Source organism: Calonectris borealis, chromosome Z (genome assembly GCF_964195595.1).
Source record: "Calonectris borealis chromosome Z, bCalBor7.hap1.2, whole genome shotgun sequence".
Lineage (NCBI taxonomy): Eukaryota > Metazoa > Chordata > Aves > Procellariiformes > Procellariidae > Calonectris > Calonectris borealis.
The window spans coordinates 31,484,078-31,507,122 of record NC_134352.1 but is presented as its reverse complement, the minus strand read 5'-3'; the positions used below and the strand labels follow the sequence as shown (position 1 = coordinate 31,507,122).

General features: G+C 38.5%; 1 protein-coding gene across 7 annotated transcripts in view; it reads left to right on the top strand.

The window, feature by feature from the left end:
* Positions 1-23,045, top strand: part of PIGG (phosphatidylinositol glycan anchor biosynthesis class G (EMM blood group)) — a 106,296-nt gene that overhangs the window by 7,928 nt on the left and 75,323 nt on the right. For 4 of the 7 annotated variants that reach the window (XR_012671049.1, XM_075137943.1, XM_075137942.1 and 1 more), the window contains exons 5-8: positions 715-853; positions 3,325-3,537; positions 12,305-12,522; positions 15,304-15,585. Coding sequence is in view for 6 of the 7 variants with exons in the window: in XM_075137943.1 (XP_074994044.1) it covers positions 715-853; positions 3,325-3,537; positions 12,305-12,522; positions 15,304-15,585 (852 nt within the window). In the remaining variant the exon portion in view is untranslated. Of the gene's footprint in view, positions 1-714; positions 854-3,324; positions 3,538-4,596; positions 4,783-12,304; positions 12,523-14,989; positions 15,025-15,303; positions 15,586-23,045 lie in introns of those variants that run through there. The other 3 variants (XM_075137947.1, XM_075137946.1, XM_075137948.1) reach the window with 3 other exon arrangements.

Below are 23,045 nucleotides of genomic sequence, written 5' to 3'. Positions count from 1 at the left end.
AGCACTTTACTTTTGGATACAACAGGTGCTGGTAATAATAGAGATGACAAAAAGCTGCTTTGTTGTGGAATGACAATATTTATTTTCTGCCGTCTTTGATTTGTTAGCTCAAAATTATTGGACAGGCCTCACTTATGCTTCTGTTTCTCTTTCTTTAGAAAAATAAACATCATCTGACATCAGTCATTGCAGATTTCTACCCCAAAAGCACTTGAGAGACTAGAGACTATTAGAAATAGGATTACTTCTTATATTAAATTTCTATTATATTAATATTTACAATATTAATAATTTATATTATATTAAAAACTCAATGAAGCTGAAGAAATGGAGGGGGGGAATACTTCTCTATTAATGCTACTGCTCCTGGACTCCTGATTTTCTTCCTGCAGTATGAAGACCTTTATTAATCCTTCAGTCAGTTTCTTGTGTCTCTGTAAATGAGGGTTTTTTTTAAAGCTTTTTTGTAGTTTTTGTAACGTACTGACAAGTATGTCAGATACATATGTGTGCCTTAACTGTTAAAAATGAATAGTACTGCATAACACTTAATTACAGACATCTCTTGTAATCTGCCCCAGGTGTTGTGAGCCAATTTAAAAAATGGAATTTATTTTGAGAAATATTCATCTGTGAAAATGATAAAGATAGTGAAGCATTATATATATGCATCTTGTTTGTACCGTAACTTCAATTTCTTTCTGTGACTTGCAGGAAGAAGCTTCTCTGCCCAATTTGCTGGTTGTTTGTGGGGATCATGGGATGTCTGAAACAGGTAGTCATGGTGGTTCTTCGGAAGGAGAAGTGCACACACCACTGCTGTTTATCAGCTCCGCTTTTGAAAAAAGAAGTGGTAAGGTTCGAAGAAGCTTGACCTTTTTTAGAACATATTGCCATCTCTAATTTATATTACCTCTAGAATTCTTCCTGGAAAGTGCTTTGGTTTGTTCTACAGATATCTGTCAAAGCCCACTCTGTGTGACCTAAAACTCTGGTTTTAGCTAGAGTTTGCATCTGTGTCATGGTGAAACCATGACTTAAGCTTTGTAACCACTGAGAGAAGTGGGCATTTCTCAGATGCGAAATTTTGCAGCACTGTCCTACTTGGCTGTCGAAAGCTAATGAGATCTGTTGTCAGGATCCTAGGATACTGGTAAATGAATAGGATTAGAAGTAAAATCCCATTTGAAGTGAGTTTTAAGTTTTGTCTTTCTTGATCAGAATTTTTCCCTGGCCTCTATTCTTCCCTCTCAGACAGCCAGTTTAGAGGAATGAATGACAATTTCTCATGCTGAGAATAACAGGAAAGAGGAAGAATTGCTCTTGTGAAAGGGTGAGAGATGACAGCAGTGAAAACATCACTATTGATTGCGAAGCGTTAAGGAAAGAGTATGGAGAATGAGTGTATTTACTGTATTGGCCGGGCAGTTAATTTTAGATCACTGATGTGACTTTATCTGTTTCTGAAACTCATTTTCTAGTTGTATAATACAGCTTAAGGTAAAAGGCAAGAGGGAATGGTGTGGTAGAGAATCTTTAGTCTAATTTGTAGAGTCTTGCTTAAATAAACTCCTTGACTGAGTGAATCAGTAAAATGTAGTTATACCAGGAGTGAATATTTTCTTCAAAATAATACTTCCCTTTGCCTTTCATTCTGCCTCTTGCCCATTTCCATCTGATTTCCTTGCTTTTAAAGCCTGTTTGCAGAACCTTGCCTTGTTTATCTTGATGGAGGTTCCTGCAGCACAGTGGAGTTACATTTATCTGTCTGTCATTTATAAAGCTGTTATCCAGCTGCAATAGAAAGCATTACTTGAGCAGTCATTGAACTCTTTTCAAATATAAAAACAAAACAAAGTCAAGAGCTGACCAAAGCTCTCAGGTAAGTTTTTGCTTTATAAATTTCACCGGTATGTGTTGACAACTAGGCCACATGAGTGTAGATTCTGTAAATGCGATCTCTTGTTCATTGGGATTAGTTTTTGTTAGGTTTAAACTGAACGTGCAGTTTTTACGATACAGTGAAATAATATATCTATTCAGCTGTGTTTTGGGGTCGAGTTTGTGATTTCTAATGATGCCCGTGTTAATATCGAGCAGCTTGCTTCTCATTGCTACAGTAATCAGAATTTTAGTGACTGCTTCTTATGATCCTACTGTAAACAAAATGTACTGTGCTTAATTTGGTAGACCTCAAAATAGTAATCCTGTGGGCTTTTGCATTTAGTATGCTGTCAGAATATTACTTGTGTAGCCTTCTACAGAGATGTGTCACCCATGATTGGCTAAATGCATTTGGTAGTTTAGTGTTTTTTAACCAGTTAAGAACTTGCCTTTAAAGATGAAATCTGAAAACTGCTGACATCAGTCACTCATGCAAAGCGGCTTTAGGGATTGTAGGTGGCATTCTGTACAAGTATGGGATTAATCAGAGCTAGATGAGAAATGAGATAAGTTCTAATGCTTCTAAAGGGAGCCTTGGGAGTAATAAACACTATATATATAATTCTTTCTGTACTGTACTTAAGTCAAAACACTCAATGCCTGGAGTTACAAAGAGAACGAAGTAGTAATAATAGAAAAACACTGTTATGTAACTAGTAAAGCACACAAAGAAACAATTGGCAAGACAATCTTAAACAAAAGGTTCCTTACGTTAGTGAAATCATTCACGTGTGTAGATGTCTGTGGGACTGAATGCTAATCTTGATAACTGCAGTAAGGTAATGGGATCCTGCACAGAACCCTTTAAAAATCACTGGGTTTGCCTACATGGATTTGGGCCTCAACGTTTTTTATCTGACCTCTAATTCTGTTTGCCTAGCAACCTGATATTAATTAAATCTTGAGCTGTTGTCATTATATTGAGAAGCTTCTGGAATGCTGTCAGCATTATTTTAGATTCTTATTCTTCGTTCATGCATTAAATTAGTTTACTGTAATGCTTTCTATTCTTTCTAATGTAACAGTTATCAAACTCCCTTAAGATGTAGGCTGCAACGTGATATTAAGGTGATCTCCTGGACCATCTCTTTTCTTACTTTTACTTGTATAACATTCATGTTGTGTTTACCGTCGTTGCTAGCAAGTGACACTTGCTGAGAATTGAAAAAATTTTGGTTTTACAACAGCAGAGGACAGCAGCTGAAAAAGATCCCTCAGCTCTCTGTAGATTACTTGAAATAGCTGATCTAACACCAATGAAAAAATTTTAAAACTAACAAGATGCCAGCTCTCTCTGGAGCAACAGAATGGGCCTATTGTTGAAATACCTTTTTTCCTCTCTCTTTTTTTTTTCTTTTTCCTTTTTTTTGTTGATTCTAGGTCCCCTCACCCAACCTGAACTTGTGCAACAAACTGATTTAGCTAGCACACTGGCAGTAGGTCTTGGTCTACCAATTTCAAGAAACAGTGTTGGGAACATTATATTGCCAGTCGTGGGAGGCAAGACAATGAGAGAACAACTACGTTTTGTGCACTTGAATGGGTTCCAGCTTAGCAGACTGCTGCAACAGAATACACCTGCATATGAAAAAGGTAAATTAGCTAAAAAAAAAAAAGTTACATATACAAAAGGAGATTGCTTATAACACAGTTTGGGCTTTTAGGTTCAAGAGTATAGCATGGCACTGCAAATTAGCCATTCAGTTGAGAGCAGTGTTCAGAGAAACGATACTGCTGAGTACGACTGAGTTCAGTCGTTACTGTAACCTACTCTGGCACATTGCCTCTGAATAAAGTTTTTTTAATGACCAGTGCTACTCCTACTAGGCAAAAGAGCAGAAATAACGATGAAAGAGTAAGATTAAAGTAAAACTGCCAGTGTGGTTAAATCCCAGTGGTTTCATATCTGCTATTTTTGAGGTATCCTACATAGGGCACTGATTCTGAGCTATTCGGAGAAGTAGCACAATAGAGTGAATTTTCTAGGTTAAATAAAAAGATGCTTCAAGTAAAGCTGGGAAAGTTATCTTTTTAAAGAAAGTTTAGGGTAAGTTATCTTTTTATTTCATTCTTATGTATGAATTTACTTGGAGTGAGAACCTAGAGAACTGCAAAGTTGCCTACTAAAAATACACATAGGTGTGCATATATATGTGTGTGTGTGTATCTGGAGGAAAGAATAAAAAACAAGTGGAAAAAGTAAACCAAACCTAGCAAAATGTAGTATTTTGTTAGGAAGCGTGGTACAAACTGCAGTATAAGTGAGCTAGTTAATATGACAATTATGTGAAAAAAATTGAGTCAGAGGATGAAGGAGAATATTTTACCATGGACTTTAGAAGATGTTGTTGTCTTAAAGTGACTGTGAAGCTTGAAGTCCTTGTCACTTGATTTATAATCTGTTGAATCATTAAAATGACTGGATGAGAATGCAGAACTGTGTTACAGCTATGAATAATTAAAGTGGATAACAACGTAAAGTTTAGCAAGATGATCATTGTAGGTCAAGAATTAATTATCTTTCAACATCACAGCTTCTAACCATAATTAAACCCTTTCCAGGAGTCTAATGAAACAAATGCCACTTATGGTAGCAACATGTCAATACCAGGACCCACGCCCCATGTATTCTGATATTTTTTTTCTGCATAGATTTCCTCATTTAACCCATTTGTGTCAAGTGAGGTAACTTGCCCTGTTGGTGGAGTTCAGGATATGGCTGTGTTACTGAAAATTCCAACACAAAGCTCCATCTGACAGTATTTCTGCAAGCACTGGTGAAACAGACTGAAGTTTCTACCAGCTTCTGCTTTATATCTTCACTTTCATTTTGTTTTTGTCCGGGAACAGCTTAATTTCAACTTGTAGCTTTCATCTGAGAAATGAAATACAAATTGCTGAGGATGGATATGTGAGAAATTTTTATGCTACTTGCTTGTGACTGCAAACTGCTATTAGAGATGCTACCCTACTGGAAAGGGTTTGGAGGGCAAAGCATCCATGATGACCTTCTCTCCTTTCAGTAGTGGAGAGTCTCAGGAACATGGAGCTAGTCATGGTAGCTTTTTTTACAGAGTCTTAAGGTGAATTCTCCCTCTGCATCTTCAAGAAGGATGCCCATTTTTAAAAGAGGTAAAAAGGAAGACCCTGACAACTACTGACCAGTCAGCCTCACCTCTGTGCCCAGTAAGATCATGGAGCAGATCCTTCTGGAAGACATGTCAAAACACATGGAAGACAGGGAGATGATTAGAGATGGCCAACATTGCTTCACCAAGGGCAAATTGTGCCTGACTAATCTAGTGGCCTTCTACAATGGAGTAACTGCGTCAGTGAACAAGAGAAAAGCTTTGAATGTCATCTACCGAGACTTCTGTAAGGCCTTTGGTACAGCCTCCGCCAACATTCTTGCTGCTGTGTTAGAGAGAGGTTGGGTTTGACGAATGGTCTCTTAGATGAATAAGAAATTGGCTGGATGGCCATGTCCGAAGAGTTATAGTGAATGGCTCAATGTCCAAGTGGAAACCAGTAACGAGTGGTGATGTCCCTGCCCATGGTGGTGGGGGTGGACTAGATGATCTTTAAAGGTACTTTCCCTTCCAACCCGAACCATTCTGTGATTCTATGATTGTAAGTTGGGAAGATGAGGAGGGAGAGTTGCCCCTTATGTGAGAGAATAGTGGTAGTGCATGGAGCTCTGCCTGGAGGTGGATGATGAAACAGTTGAGAACTTCTGGGTCAGCATGAGTGGACAGACCAACATGGGCAATATTGTTATGGGTGTCTGCTACAGATAGTCTGATTGGGAAGAGTTAGTAGGTCTTCAGACAACTTGAGGAAAGGTCCACCCCATCCGTGGTGCTCTTATGGTGCTTCAACCATCCTGTTTCAGTTCAGTTCAGACTGAAGAGTGGCTCAGCTGCTGGGCTCTCATGGTTGTGATCAGCAGCACAAAGTCCACCTGGAGGCCAGTCACTAGTGATCAACCCCAGGGCTTGACATAGACCGATACCGTTTAACATCTTCATTATTGACCCGAGCGATGGGACAGAGTGCCCCCTCAGCAAGTCTGCACACAATACAGAACTGGGAGGAGTGGTTGATACAGTAAGTGGGTGTGCTGCCATTCCTCAACAGACTAGAGAAATGGGCTGACAGGAACCTCTTAAGATTCAGCAAAGGGAAATGCAGAATCTTACACCTGGGGAGAAATAATCCCATGCACCAGTGCAGATCGGGTCCTGACTGGTTGGAAAGCAGCTTGGTGGAGAAGGACAAGGGGTCCTTGGGGACACCAACTTGAACATCAACCAGCAACACACCCTTGTGGAAGGAAGGCCAACAGCATCCAAGGCTGCACTAGGAGGACTGTCATCAGCAGCTCAATCCTTCCTCTTTCCTCAGCTGTGGTGAGACCACATCTGGCATCCTGGGTCCAATTCTGGGCTCGCCAGTACAAGAAAGGCATGGATATAATGTAGTGACTGCAGCAAATGGCCGTGAAGGTAATGAAGGGTTTGGAACATCTGTCATACAAGGGGAGGCTGAGCATGCTAGGACTCTTCAGCTTGGATAGGAGAAGACTCAGCCGGGATCTTATCAATGTAGGTAATATGTTGTCATGGTTTAACCCCAGCCAGCAGCTAAACCCCACGCAACCACTCGCTCATCCCCCCTCCTCTGGTGGGATGGGGGAGAGAATCAGGAGGGCACAGGTACTCGCAGGTTGAGATAAAAACTGTTTAATAATTGAAATAAAATGAAGTAGAACAGTAATAATAACAATGAGAACAACAACAATAGCAGAATACACAAAGCAGACAATGCACAATGCAACTGCTCTCATTGACTGCTGACCGCGTGTCACGAACGGGGTGAGCCCCCCCACACCCTGGTTTTTATACTGAGCATGATGTCACATGGTATAGAATACCCCATTGGCCAGCTGGGTCAACCACCCTGGGCTGTGCTCCCGTCCCCTCCCAGCACTTGGGAGGGCATGCAAGCACCATCCAGCAACAACCAAAGCATCAGTGGGCCATCAACGCTCCTATCATACCAAACCCAAAACACAGCACACCCCCCAAGCTACTGGGAAGAAAGTTAACCCTGTCCCAGCTGGAACCAGGACATACGTGATGGGAGGGAATAAAGAAGATTGAACCAGGGTCTGCTTGGTGGTGCCCAGTGAATAGACAAGAGGCAGTGGGCATAAACTGATATACAGGAAATTTTGTTAAAATGAAAGAAAACTTTTTTTGTGTAAGGGTTGTCAGACACTGCAGTGAGTTGCCCAGAGAGGTTGTGGAGTCATCATACCTGGAGACATTCAAGACCTGACTGGACACATTTCTGAGCAATCTGCCCTAGCTCACCCTGCTCTGAGCTTTTGGCTTTTTTTTGTGGACCATCTGGACACTCATCAGAGTTGTGGTGACAAGTCTTGGGCCATACCATTTCTGAATTCCACAGACAAGGTGTGCTGCCAGTTTTTTTGAGGGAAAGAAACCCCAGAAGATAACGCAATTGGACATCTCACTCACATTTGCTGCTGCAGGTTCAAGCTTTCCAATGCAGATTCTTGGCTAGTAACAACTGGTGGATCATAACATTTCAGTTGAATGCTAAGAAAAATGCCTGTGACTGGAGCTTCAGTTTAAAGTGAAAGATACTTGCAGGGAAAGCCTAAGCCTTGCTGCCTTTTTTTTTCATTATTATTATTTTCAACTCTTCAGCTCAAAAAGAGTAGGTTCTTCTGAAGAGGAAAACATGGAATTCCTGTGGAGAGTATTGTATTTTGCAGCACAGAGGTAGGGCACAAGCTGTTAGTACCTTGAATATGATGACTGAATCATGGTAAGGAAAGATTCACCCATTGTAAGCTATAGCATAACATATACATTCATTTTTGGTGCAATGTGCATTTCTTTTTTAATACAAAAGGATGAATTTAGTTGTCAGTTGAGATGAGTCACAGCTTTGCATGCTGTTTCATGAAGAATCCATGGAGTTACCTGGATTCAGCCACTCCAATGTTAAAAAGAAAGTGGAACAGTACACAAAAATATCTTTGTCTTCAAGTGTGTTTTAAGTATATCTGTTAATAAAGAGCAGAATGGAGGCAGCTCAATAACGTTTTTCTTTTTTCTCGTTTTTTTCAATGTTTGTTCATACAAACCTGCATTTTCAAACCAAGAGGTTGTACAGCATTTCATGAGGTTTTGATTTATTGAGTTACAAAGGGATCTTCACGGTTAAACCTATCTTCACGTAAATTAAATTTTAAATGAGAAACTTGAAGCTTGTCTAAGGGCTTGATTATTTTGAAAAAGACTTTTTGAAACATGCTAATAAATGATAACATGAGACATTAGGTTTTCTTTTGATAGAGATAGACACATGCAGCTGAAAAAAAAAGTCTGGAAAAGGAGAGTAAAAACAGCTGGCAAAAATGAAGAAGCTGAAAGGAGCTAGAAACACACTTTGGGTGTCTGAGCAAGTACATACCTTAGTGTAAGGTAGGCAGCTGTAGGTATCTAGTAATGCTTCCCTCATGTTCTGAACTTCTGAACATTCATCTGAATGATGAACTAGAATTGTTTGTTTGAGAGGCACTTCACAGTGGAATGAAGAGTTACGCTTGAGAGCAAGTTGGATGTTATTAAAATAAGTGTCCACTTTTCAATTTGGAACTAATCCTGAACTTGTATTAGATGCATGTTGATTGAAATAATTTGATTGTTACTGCGAGATTTATATACTGAAACTGGAGAAGTCACTTTTACATTATCCATTCTTTTCTTATGTTTATAATTTTTTTTTTAAATGAGTGCTGCCTGTGACTGGAACTAAGTGAAATTGTTATCAAACAGATGCTTGGGAAGCATAGCTGTTTGCTTGTGATAACATTGGAGGGAGGCTGAAGCCGAAAATACTATGCAAGTAAACCATTGCCAGTTCTTTGGGAAACCTGTAACTGGGCAAGCTTGCTTTGGATTTTGCCTCAACTTTAGCTTGTCTTGTGAGTATCCCATGGGAGAGTGACTTGCAGATGTTAGGCACCAGTTACTGAAATGCTTCAACGCCCCTTCTCATTTTGTACTTACTGCATACAAATGTGCCATTGAACAGATATTACTGGAGTTCTCAAAGGAAATTTGGTAACCATGGTCCTTTATGCTTTTCTGCAGGATCTTTAAATCATTCACTTAATATATATCAAAGATATAAATGCGTGTTTGACTAGAACAGCCATCTTTCATAAGATGGACAGAATAGGTTTGGTGGGCAATAGCATGGAAAGAGGTAGGTGCGAGTGAAATAAAAATGCTAAAAAGAATGAAGAGGGAGACTAGGCAGAAAGCATGAAAAGGAAACAGAACAGCAGCAGCAGATGTGGAGAGAAGTTACTTAGATTTCAAAATATAACTTGAACTCGTTTCAATGTTGTGTTTAATGAAATAGTGTCATGTCAAATCTCAGTTTGATTAAAGCTAATTTTAGATGATCCTTTCTGGATTTCTTCCTAAGTATGAATATTTAACTCCTATTTCAAATATACTGGAAGAGGAACTTTCTAGGGAATTCACTATTCGAAGAACTACAGTAGGGAAGTGAAAGTCTCCATGAATACTGGCAGCTATCTCAATGTACAAGTGTTTGCTGCTGACTGAATTGTACTTTCCAGCAGATACCTACAAGCCTCTTGCATAGTAGGATCAGCATGCTTTGGAGTCTGTTAGAAGTCTTGCGAGACCAGACTGGATATTCTGAATTAAACGTTGCTTTCTAAAATTTTCACTTTGAATTCAGCCTGTAGTAGATCACAAAGTGTCTTGTAGTGGTGAGAGACTTAAAAACGGTAAGCACAAGTCTTTCATAACTGTACAAGAATTAGGAATATAAATACTTCATTCATCTTCTTTCACTTGAAATAAAATTTAAAATGTTTCTGAGTTTAATGATGTACTTTTGCTGAAAAGGCTTAACAAAGAACCTGCTGATTTTTTTCCAAGTCTGATACGCTGTTGATCTACCAGGAGTAAAAATGAACTGTCTTTGTGACACCAAACTTACTTCAGTCATTGCTTTAACCCTTGTCACCTGAAACTGTACAACAAATGTTTTGCCCTACTTTTAGCTAAGAAGATAAGGATTGCAAGATGGAACATAATGGTAGGCTCCTCATATAAAAATTTCCAAGTTGGCCTTTTTGCCCTTAAGTTGTCATTAACTTTCAAGTGAAATCACAGGGGAATACCAAGGATTGTTAATGTGAAGTGAAACTAAACATTTATTTCTTGCAAAAAATACAGATATATGTGAATGTTCACACGTAGCATGATGTCCAGTGAGATACAAGTTTCTGAAAGTTATGCTCTTGCTTTTCTGGCGTTGTCAACTGAATTTATGTTGTGATTGCATACTATACTCAATCACCAATATTTTAAATATCATATGGCATGTTGGAGTATGGAGGATGATGCACCTATAAAAGGAAGAAGGAAAACATGTCGTAAGTGCTTTCAGGAGCAACACCATTTTCCATATTTACAATAAAACACAGAAACTGACCTAATTGTTCTATTTTAAATAAATGCTCTTGAAATTAAACTTACATGAAGTAAATAGAATGCTCTTCACGTGCACGTAGGATCCACACTAATAATTTTGACAGAAATTGTGTAAATTTTTTTTATCTTTACGCTTGTAGTGAGCGTTTACATTTTTTTTCTTGTGTGAACAAAATAATGCTCATCTGCAGAATCTAGTTATTGTCACTGCTAAGTATATCTTTTTGGGAAGTAAAAAGGCTATCAAGACTCAGCTTTTTGTGCTGCAGCTTTTTGTGTAAATGTTTAGTAATGGGAAAGTTGATGACAAAAATCAGCAGTAGTTGATGGGAGAATAAAATAGTAGAGTACTTTCATATGTCCTTTGAATCGACTTGAACCATTCTCTCCACACCTACCCTGTGGCGTTATCAACCAGAACAGTTGGTGTAAAGTAAGGATTCTGTGGAATAACCAGTGAGAGGAAATACATATAGGAGAAAAGCAACTGCTGCCTGTATTTACAAAGGACTTCTAAAATGTAGGATTTGGCTGTTTGCTTCTTTCCTGTGTCTCCTGTTGTCCTCACTCAAGCTTTTAAAATAAATTTAGAGAGAATAGGGTAATGCAGATGTGTTTCTACAGTATGAGAGAAAGAAAAGAAACTGATGTCTCTGTACTTATATTGAAAAGTGTACTCACATTTAAACCTGAACCTACAGAATTCAGTCGTGCCTTATTTGTGAAATGTAAGAAGTTGATTTAAAATGACTCGCTTCAGGGACATAGTCTAGTGCTAGTCTTGTTCTCATCCCCAGTTCTGAAAGCAGACCGCAGTCTTCATATGTGTTGACAGTGTTCACCCGCAGTCTCGTTTACACATGTATTTTTCAGAAGTCTTAATCAAAACTACATGCCTACAAGAAAATATTAGCTAGGTATAGACAACAGATCTCTGTCCTGGAGGTTGGGTTTTTTACTGAGATTTTCCTTAATTTATTATTTGTTTGTTTTTGGTTTGGTGTTTGTTTATTTTTCTTCAGGTCGGAATTCTTTTAGATGTAGATAGGCCATCATGAAATCACCTGCCACAAGAGTCTTGCTTCCATAGGTTGATGGCAGCATCAGGTTTTCTCTTTTTTAATCAAGTTAGACTGCGGATCATCCTTACACTATAACAGAATTACTAAGTTTCACTGCCAAGGATTGCTTTGCACCAGCTTCATAGTCTGAATGCCTGAAGCCAAACTGCACTTCAGCTGTTAACTTTTCTATTACTTCTTCAAAATCTCGCATGCTGTGTGTTTAACTTCGTGTTACCAGCTGACTCTCATTAGCTTTGCAGCAAAATCGAGGTCCCTAATATGGCATATGTGTCCTTTGATGTTTCCTCCAGACATCAGCTATTTGATCATTTCCCATTTGGCTTGTACAATATGGCCTGGATAATGAGTAGCTCCAGTGGAAAACATGACTTTTTTCAGGATTTAAACCATGTGAATAAGTTTGTCCTGGAAACCTTTTGTAAGAGTAAATGGATGTTTTAATACGTTTGTTACTTTTAGAGGTCTTGATGTTTTATCAGGTTAGGGATTAATTGTTTTTATTCTGAGTAACTGGCTCATTATGGTCTTGCTGCAGGAAGATAATGTAACTTTCTAGGTGTGAAAAAAGTTTTAACCTCCATAGCAATTTTTTTTATACTATACAAGCAAATATAAAAATATGATCACATCTCTAATTAATCGTCCTTTGTTCATGGATCCTCTTACCTCTTTTTTTTTTTCTTTTTTTTTTTTCCTCCTTAGATCCTGGATATGAACATTTTAAGATAGCAGAGAAGTCCCATGGTAATTGGATCAAACTGTACTTAGAGGGGAATAATTCAGAAATACTCCTAAATCTTGGCAAAAAGGTCCTGAAGCAATATTTGGAGGCCCTGAAGACTCTGAGTTCTTCACTAAGCAAACAAGTGGCACAATATGACATGTATTCGATGATGGTGGGGACTGTGATCATTATGGAGGTAAAAAAATACATCTTTCTGTGAAAAAGCTAAGTGCACAAACATAGAAGTTTCTGGTTTTTGACTACTTAGTGTGTACTCTTACTGGTCTTTAGAATTACCGAGTATGAACTCTTAGAGTTGGCTGACTTTCTGCTTGCATGAGGTTGATATTCCTTTTAAAGTATAACTTAGCCTTTAAAATGATTTGAGAGCTTTTGATATAAGCTACTTATGTTTTGTTGTAACTAGTTACAGTAAATATGCAGATGTGCTACAACTGAAATTACTCCCATATTAATTAGCCTTCTACTTTTTGAGTAGCCTTGCTGCACTTAAAAAGAAAAGTCTGGCAAGTAAGTTCCTACCTGTTCCTCTTTATCTAACAGTGAGCGTAGCTGCTCAGAACAGGCAATACCTTGTGTGGGCAATTTTCACAATTTCCAAACATTGTTCTTTGTACTAATAGGTGTGGAGCCCTGAAAGAAATACTTGCTGTAAGGTGCTGGGTTGCCACTTCATATCTCATGTAGGAATAAAGATAAGATATCCCATGTCTGAAATTTTAAGTGGTTCTCTGTAATTGATATTTTGGGCAAATCTCAAATGGTGGAAATATCCTTTGCGGTAATGATTTGAGAAGAATGCTGAAGGGATACCATGCCTGGACACTGAACTTTTATGTACAGAAGCTTGCACTGACCTTTTAGATGACACAAGTGTCAACTTTTGTGAGAATAAGCATTGTTCCCTACGATGGAAATACCTTCTATAAGCTTGATTTAGTCCTTGCGTGTGTGCGGTGCTGTACACGTGTAATTGCTGTAGCACTGGTCCTGTTCAGTGCCTGGAATGGATAACAGTACCTGAGCAGCTATTTAGTATTTGAGTTCATTTGTCCTGGCAGGACTCTATGCCTCGTCCCATATGCACTGTTCTCTGTGTATAGAGTACATCTGAAATGTCTTTCATTTCTGGTAGACTGCGCAGTGGGGTTTATCACTCTGCTGACCTCTTCACAGGAATTAGTTCCACAGTGCCCTTGGGAGATGAAATGGTAGGTTCTGTTCCTGCTCTACAGATGGCAAATTCAGAGGTGGACAAAGCTCACCTCAAAGCTGAAGTGCTTGTATTTTTTTTTTGTTCCATTGTTTTGGGAACCTATGCATTCAAGCTCTTGACAGTTACTTTGGACCTGAAGCATTGGATTTCTTTTTTTCTGGAATGCAGTTGTAGGTGCTTACTGTTTCTACAAGACAGATCTCAGGAATTTTACTCAGTGGGCCTTCATGAAAAGAAACATGCAGCTACTCATCATGAAAAGTTTGGTTGACAAGAGCTTGCTCAGCATCACTGTAAGACTTGGTGCAAAGCTGCTGGAATTTTTTCTTTTCTCCAGTGCAGTACTCAAGAAACTGCCTTGCTTTCCAAAATCTTTTTGTCTTGATACATATTTTCCCCCTCACTGAATAAATAAGGGTGCAGAATCTCACAGGTGACTTCAGACTACACCTGCTATAAATACCATTTATCCTGTATTTCAGATGAGGGGAATACCTCTGGGACATGAATTGATAACAGTGCATTTGCTCAAAAGAGCTAAATTTAGATTTGTAGATAACTACGATTCGAGCATTTTCCTGTCATGAGTGCTGCCTTTGTTTTAATTGTAAGTGCTGTGTTAAAAGGTAAGACCTAAGCCAATTTGATACTGTGAAACCTCATATTTTCATAACCAAGTGAACTGTGTGAAGTAGAATATGAAGAAGAAGGAAGACTACTGCAATGCATTGGATTTTTTTGGTCTACTTTACTATACCTCACTGTATTGTGGGAAAAATTTTAGACAGAGGTCTTCACAAGTGACTGTGAAAGATTACAGGTTGGCAGTGGTCTCATACAGTTTTTTTAATCTTGATTTGTTTTAATCTTGCCTTAGCACAAGCTGATTGAGCTCAGCCTAGTCCTAGCTCCACCTGTGCCCCTTGCAAAGCATTTTAGCATGTGGTTGAATTTTCCCTTTATTTGTTGTCCTGGTTTCGGCTGGGATAGGGTTAAATTTGTAAGGGTAACATGTAAGGGTTTGTACATGGGTAGCAGAAATTATTCATTATATTATTCATGTCCACTGCTATAGTTACCTGAGACGAAACTTGGAATTCTGCCTGATCTGTATGTAGGTTGGAGAAAAGGGAAAGTAATCCCAATAAATCAAATTAAAATGAAGAGAGGTACAAAAAGTAAATACTGGGAGAATTCATAAGCTTGAAATGCAGCTTACACTTCTGTGATAGTATGAGAACTGCCCCTGGGAAGCTGTTTAACTCAGCAGGATCTCTGTGTATGTGTATCTCACACATTGTGCGATAAATGGCCTTTGGCAGAATGCGTATGTAACTTCAGGCATTTACAGATGACAAATAACGGGTCAAATCTGTTCGCTTTGGGACTATTTTGATATTGGGAGTTAAAACTCTTACTTTTGCAGGGAATGAAGATCATGCATGTGATCAGTTACCACAGGTGAGGAGGCGCATGGTAATTTATTAAACTCTGGTAACTTGTGTGTCCAAGCCCTTAATAAATGAAAACACAATCTTTGATTCTCCCATTTGTATGGTAATACCTTACTGGGGTCAAAAAATCCAGTGTAGTTCTCCACAGTTCTTCACATCTTTTTTTGATGAAGTATGTATACTAGCAGAGTGACAGGGATGACAACACTGTGATTTTTTTTGTGTGAATTCTCAGTGTATTGGCTAACCCTAATTCTTTAAGTATTAATTCTCTATTTTTTTCCAGGTTCTGCTGCTGCTTTTGCTCAGTGTTCCAAAAGCCCTGAGCAGCCGGGCAGAATTTGAAGTGCCTCTCTCCCCTCCATTATTCTCTCTGCTGTTTTACTTGATGTGTCTGATGCTGTGTGCAGTTCACGTCATTGTATGCACATCGGCAGAAAGTTTATGCTATTTCTGCAGTATGTCCTGGTTAACAGCAGTTGGGGTGATGATGCTGATTTCTGCACTCATGTGTGGTATTTTATCTGCCATTGCAAAGATCCTTGAGAATTCCAGACTTCCACTGAAGGTGAGAGCATGCATTAATTACGGTTCAAAATGTTTTGCTCTTTATGGCATACTTTCAGATAAAGTTTTATGAAAGTTTTTTCTGTGTATACTTAAAGAGATTGTTATTTGTGATGTAATTTGAATAATTTAAAATTGTGATTGAAATGTGATGTGTTCACCATGGCATGATATCGATTGCTATAATGAAGATCATAGAAGTGCTGATTTTCACATTATTTAAGAAATGTTCTAATTAGTGTAAATTATTTTGCAGTTGCTTTTATGAGACCAGAAACAGTTATGCTGTGTACTAATTTTATGCTGTTACACAGTGATGTTTTACGATTGCAATTAAAGCAAGATGTATGATATTTTGCAACAACATGAACTGGTGATGATCTGTCCCTTCCCAAATACCACAGACATTAATGCTCCAAGACTAATAAGAAAATACTTTGCCAGTACCTTTTCTTATATTGGTATTCTTAATGCTTTTTTAAAAATAGTTTTGAAACTGTAACACAGGGAGCAAAATCAATCTGTCTCTTCTACCTTTTAAGTTTTTTTAACTTTTTAAGTTTTTTAAGTTTAAGAAATTGAGTTTGTTACACTCTTTGGAATGCTCAGAAATGTTCTCAGTTATGCGAGTAGTTACCTTCTGTAAAGTACTTGATGAATTATATTGTTGTATTGAATAGAATTCAGGTAATTCCAAGGAAATAGAATTTGCAATGTCTTACTCTTCTTTCACTGTGAAACTTAGTATGCCAAGAACTGTCAGTCATACCCTAAAATCAGCTTCTAGGTATTTTTTCTGATGCTCGTTAGTCTTATCTTTCAAAGGTCTCTGAAATTCAGTAACTTTAATGCTCATAGCTTTCTATTCAACGGTGCAACCTCTGTGCAGTACAGTCCTTTGTCAGTCTGGGTTTCTTTGAATCATGTTTGGGGGTTTTTTTAAGTGTGTGACAACGTGTGGCACGTACATTGCTTTAATGATATGATGACATATTCCTTCAAGCTAAAAAGCAAACTTTCTGACTTAGAGAACATTTGATAACTGCTGTATTTCATATAATTCAGAAAATTCACTACTCCTGAGTGGAGATTAATATTGCACTCTGTGCAACTATGTGCTGTAATCCCTGAGCTTAATTATAAATTTAAATTCTTATAAGTAAGACTGCTGATTTTTATTATTCGAACTATACCAGTTTATAATTTTGGTTCTGTAATTTCTGAATTTGTGTTATTCCTTCTTGGAAATGCTGCTTTTCTGAGAGAAGCCTTGAACTAAAAGTAATGCCCTTCTCTCCTGAAGACAGCTTTCCGCCCTACTTCTCCCCCCCGCTTTTCAATTTTCTTCAGTGCAATTCATTTCAGTGTATTTAAAGTGATTAAAAAGGGAACTGTTGATAGAACATGGTGTTTCGTTCTTATGTTTATATTTATCGGCCACATAAGATTTAGGTGTGTCTGTCAATCATGTAGCTAGACTAAAATAGAGTAACAAGTCAGCTAACAATGTCTGCTTAATGAAATCAGGGAAAGACGTTTCATCTCAGGTGTAGCTGCTAACAGAACAGTCTTTGTAAGTGTAAATCACAGTTTGCTTTTGGTACTGAAAATTTTTGTGTCAAAGTAGTGTTAATGTTTTGCTGTCAAAGCTAGTGATGCTTGTGTGGGTTTTTTTTAAAGGCAAATAAAAGAAGAAAGTAAAATTAATCAATGTGAATGGAGAAATCTGCTGAATGAGATGTCTAGTTGTACAGTTTGTTAACACTGTTGGTACTTAGGGGTGTGTTGGTCTTTAAATGGACTCAATTCACTTCTGCCATTTCTGAGTTGTTCTTTAGGGCCTTCATTAGCTTTCTGTATTTTATTGTAAAAGAGATAGAAATTATTCTTAGAAAAAGTAAAAGAATATGGTCTTGAAATAATAATTACTGATCCAGTGTATTCTGTAGAAACTTTACGTTTACTTGCTGTGCAATGATATGGAAGACAAGCTCATTTTTCATCTTAATTGTTACCAGTTTTTCTAATTCTAGCAAACAGTAAGAACCTAAAAATGATGACTGTCTAGACCTGCGTAAAATTTACAGACGTTCCACTTCAATAGAGTTTAGAGCAATGACAACGGATTATAGCTTTCTCTTCCAGATAGATAGTCTGAAAACAATTCAGTTTGTCTATGACCAGAAATCTTTGTTATATGGCTAGAGATGAGTTAATTCCTTGTGACACCCACTACTGTAGGAGTAACTTTAAAGTAACTTCATATGACCCAGGAAAAATGCTTTCCTACTAGATCAAAGACTGGAATCTAGGAAGATCCTGCTATTCCTTGGCTGTTACTAAGTTTAGAATAGGCTGTTACCAAGTATTGGTTGACAGGTACGTGCTCTGCCTTTTTAGTTTGGCCTGAGTCTTAGGGTTTCATTCCCATCTGTTCTTGGCACGTTTTCATCGTTGTTGGTGAGAGACAGCTGCTGGTGTGAACAACTTCCTGCAGATGGCTTATATATTGCTAATACAGCTGCTTTGTCAATGATCATAGCAACAATTGCAAAATGTCTCCTGGTATTCAAAACTTGAGTTGGGTGGAAAGGCTTTTTGTATGAAAAGAATTAATTGCTAGCTCCCTGACAGAGGCAAATGATTCCTCAAGGAATACATAAAAAGGAGCATATAATCCATGCTGTTCCATTTTTAGAATGAATCTTTCTGAGGAACTTTAGAGGAGGAAGTGCCATTTCTGTATCAGAAATGGTGTGGCCAGCAGGAGTAGGGAGGTGATCGTGCCCCTGTACTTGGCCCTGGTGAGGCCGCACCTCGAATACAGTGTTCAGTTTTGGGCTCCTCACTACAAGAAGGACATGGAGGTGCTGGAGCGTGTCCAGAGGAGGGCAACGAAGCTGGTGAAGGGCCTGGAGCAGAAGTCTTATGAGGAGCGGCTGAGGGAACTGGGGTTGTTTAGCCTGGAGAAGAGGAGGCTGAGGGGAGACCTCATCGTGCTCTACAACTACCTGAAAGGAGGTTGTAGCGAGGTGGGTGTTGGTCTCTTCTGCCAAGTAACTAGCAATAGGATGAGAGGAAATGGCCTCAAGTTGTGCCAAGGGAGTTTTAGATTGGACATTAGGAGAAATTTCTTTACTGAAAGAGTGGTCAGGCCTTGGAACAGGCTGCCCAGGGAAGTGGTTGAGTCACCAACCCTGGAGGTATTTAAAAGACGTGTAGATGAGGCGCTTAGGGACATGGTTTAGTGGGCATGGTGGTGTTGGCTTGACGGTTGGATTTGATGATCTTAGAGGTCTTTTCCAACCTTAATGATTCTGTGCTTCTATGATTCTATGATTCCGTTACCCATGATCTGTTGGCCATTTCTCATGATCCCACCTAGTCAGTAATGCCTAGGGAGCATGGACAGGAGTATGTGTGAGAAGTCTTTATCTATCCCTTCTATGTCAGTTTTCTTCCTTCCCCACCCCTGCTTTGTCTGTACATCTGCCTTTGAGGACAAACTGAGCAAAACCGGACAAACTGATTAGAAATTATATCCAGGATGCTGTATCCAGTATCATATCTTAGGTTTGTGTGTTTGTTTGTTTTTCTAAGGCTGGGGCAGATAGAAATAAAAAATACTGGATTCTTCATCCCAGATCTGCCTGTGTTCATATTCCTACCTGAGACAGATCTGAAAATGTGGGAAGCTGAAGTATGTCTTAAGAAAGTGCAGGCAATAGTAATTCTGGTTAACGCAGACATGATTTTGTATCCAGACCTGTGGAAATCTGTTTTCGTCATCCCATCTTCAATCCTATTCCATAGGTGACTGGAGTGCTGTATATATATCTCATATCATCAGTCAGATAGGCTTTGCTGTCTCTGTTCAAGTTCCAAAGCAAGCTTGAAATATTTTGTAGGTTTAGTTAGTATGTTCCTCCATTCCAGACATATATAAAAGCTGTGACATGGATTTGATTTACATTTTCACCAGTCTCAGAGCTGTTGCAGAACGATATGGTGGTTTTTTTTCCAGCTGGCTGCTTATGCAAAGATAGAGCCTCGAGAATGTGAAAGGAGCAGTGGATAATCTGGTTTGCTTGTAGTACGGATGTGAGAAGTTATTTACTGGTAATTGGGGCACAAACACTGTAATTCACAAACATTCATGTCCCACCTTCCATCCCCTTTTCTAATAGAATACCTAGACTTTGGGGGAGAAACTGGGTGTCTGTATATGCTGTGCGTGGATCTTGAGAGGCCTTCTTTGTGAGTTAGGAGAATTATGCTAAAATGTCTCTGAATCCAAGTGTCTGTGACCTGTGCATCTCCACGATGCGGATCTGCGTATGGGCTCCACTTCTGAAAGAGCTCTGAAGCCCTGTTCTTCTGATGACAGGAGTAGAATCCTGAATCAGGGTTTTGCCAGTTAAAAAAGCTAAAAACCTTTTCTAAGCTCATGCTATACGATAAAATGTAGGTGGTTTAAAAGTAATTAAGATAAGCTCTCCTGCTAATGGCTTCAGAGCTCTTTTCCTTCAAATTGTTTCCGTTCACATCTAAAGATTTCTCTGAAGTGCTTCTCATTTGTAATGTTTTTTTTCCCACAGTGGCTGAATATAGAAACTGATTACCAAGTTCATGAATTTTCTGAAGAACCAGTGCAGGCAGTGTTAGCATCTGCTTCCTGACTGTTATTTATAGGTTCTGATTACTATGTTTCTAGCAGCACCAGTCCCTTCTTTTAATGACACTTCAGGCTTTAAATAGTTCTGCAGCCCTTTACGAATTCCAAAAAATCATCAAAAATTTTAGCTTCTTGTTCATATCTTCACTCTAATTGCTTGGTAGTTGACTTAAGTACGGTATTTACTACTAGTAGTTGTATTTTTTTTCCCTATTTCTCATAGAAATCAAAACCAATAGTTTTTTGAAAATAGAACACAAAAGTTAAAGCCTGTCAAATATAGCTTTTGAGAATTTTCATTGTGTAGAATTATGGTGTTTTTTTCAAACACCATAAACAAAATGTCCCTCTTTCTGCTAATTTTAAAATACTCTGTTCTTTTAAAAATATTTTTGTTTTTCCTCCTCTGTGTGATATTCTTGTAGCGTGGTGGGTATATATGTAGGTGGGTATATATGTAGCGTGGTGGGTGTTGGTCTCTTCTGCCAAGTAACTAGCAGTAGGACGAGAGGAAATGGCCTCAAGTTGCGCCAAGGGAGGTTTAGATTGAACATTAGGAAAAATTTCTTTACTGAAAGAGTGGTCAGGCCTTGGAACAGGCTGCCCAGGGAAGTGGTGGAGTCACCATCCCTGGAGGTATTTAAAAGACGTGTAGATGAGGCCCTTAGGGACATGGTGTAGTGGGCATGGTGGTGTTGGGTTGACGGTTGGACACGATGATCTTAGAGGTCTTTTCCAACCTGTATGATTCTATGATTCTATGATTCTTTACTGAATTGAATGATAAAACATTTTTATGCAATTGTACCCAGAATTTTTTTTTGCATTTTTTTGACTTGGGGAGAAAAAACGGTGATTGGATGGTGCCTTTACTGGGTAGCTTTCAAAAATCATCCCAAACTGCTGTGAAAATGGAGGAGCAAGTGTGGTCTGTAGTACTCTGTCATAGGAAAGTTATCATCATTGGGAATCAAGACTGGGTGCAGGGAGCTCAAATATCAGAAGGGAACAGAATGATAAATATTTACATTTTGGGTGATGGTGAGAACGAAAAGTTTCTCATTTGAAAAGTGATTGTAAAATTCCTCAGGCATTAACTATGGATGGTCAGTTTTTGTGAAGAAGAGCTTTACTCTCAACCACACAGAAGCCACATAGCTGGAATTGGACCCAGAAGATAGACTAGAGGAAGTTTTATTTCCAAGTGAAGAAAATGTAAGTTTCATGGGCAGAGATGCATATATTCCATTGTTTATGTACTGGCATTTCTGCAAGCTAGCAAGATACGTTCAAGGATAGGGCAAAGAGGTCAGTTTCTGTATTACTCATTACTAATGCTGATACATCCGATGTTAAAGCTACCTTGGCTTGGCAGATTATAGCTTAAATTGAAAGCCTGGCATTTACAAATTTCTAAACTAAAGATTCTGCATTAGGTTTTTTTGCCAAGATATCGGTGCAAGTCACACAAGTCTTTTAGTATCTGGAGTGCCTACTGAGTTCCCGAGAGTTGGAGGTGTTCAGCAGCTAGAAAGACAGAGCTGTGAATAGCAGGGTAGGACCTACATTTCCGTGCCTGTAAACCAGATCTAAAAACTAAGTACAATCTAAGTAATCTAAGGTCAGGATGTATAAAAAACTGTAATGATGGCATTCCTAATAGGGCACAGTTCATATATGAGGAATTACCAGTAAATTTAGAAAAACTTGATGAAGCTATTTTCAGTATTTCTTAGATCATGAAGGCTCGGGAGATTATAATTTGCAGGATAATTTTTCATTTTGCATAGTGACTAACTCTGGTCTGAAATGTGGTGTATCAATAAATGCCATTGGACTTTAACACTTTCATGTGAATATAGGAGTAAATTTTTTCTCTGGACAACTCTGGAGTTGTGACAGTCAAACAAGCAGGCAAGAAATATGGATTCTTGACACTGGGACATTTCACACTAAAGCCATCATTTTCATGAGGCTTTTGCATGTTCCCCATTGATAACACATCACTTCTTCAGTTCTCGTATCAGTGCTGACAGCAACAGATACAAGAGAGCAATCCTTACATAGATTTTATGTTATGTCTTATAAAGAAGACAAATGAATTGTATTGGAGACTGGTTCATTCTCATTTGTTGAGGATCTCAGATTCCTTTGTCTCTGCAAGCAGATGGTGCTTACATGCCCACTCATTATTTAGTTAGCCAAGATCTTTAAGGTCAGCGTGATGGAATTATTGGCGTTTAAACTTTTTGTAATTTAGTCATGTTCTTGTCTCAGTTTTGCAAATTTCATGGTCTTTGGTCTCTGCACGAATTACATCTCTACGTTGTCCTTCTGTTCCAGAATGTAGCTTATGGTATTTGATTTCCAGAGTAGAATACTAAGCAAAAAGGAGTGGTCTTTAGAACACCAAAGAAATTTCAAGTGCTAGTAAATTTAGATTCGGCCTGGGCAGTTTTTCAGATTATGACTGTTCTTGTGCTAAATTTTTAGTGGTTTTTTTCCCTGTTATTGTTGTGTGTAACCTCATGGGGATTTTTTGTTGATTTTGTTATTGCTTGTGGTTTTTTTTAAGCGAAGTGACTTCGGTGTATATTTCTTTAACAACACGAGAAATGGAGGTGATGTGAATAGGTGATAACGTTAACTATCCTCCTGCATTCTTTCACATAAATCTTATAAAATCTTGATTTTGCAGAAGTTTTTGTCAAAGCAAAATTCCAGATAGTGTTAACTAGGTTCTTGCATTAAGTGTGTTTGTTGTCCTTTCTGTGCTACATGGTCCT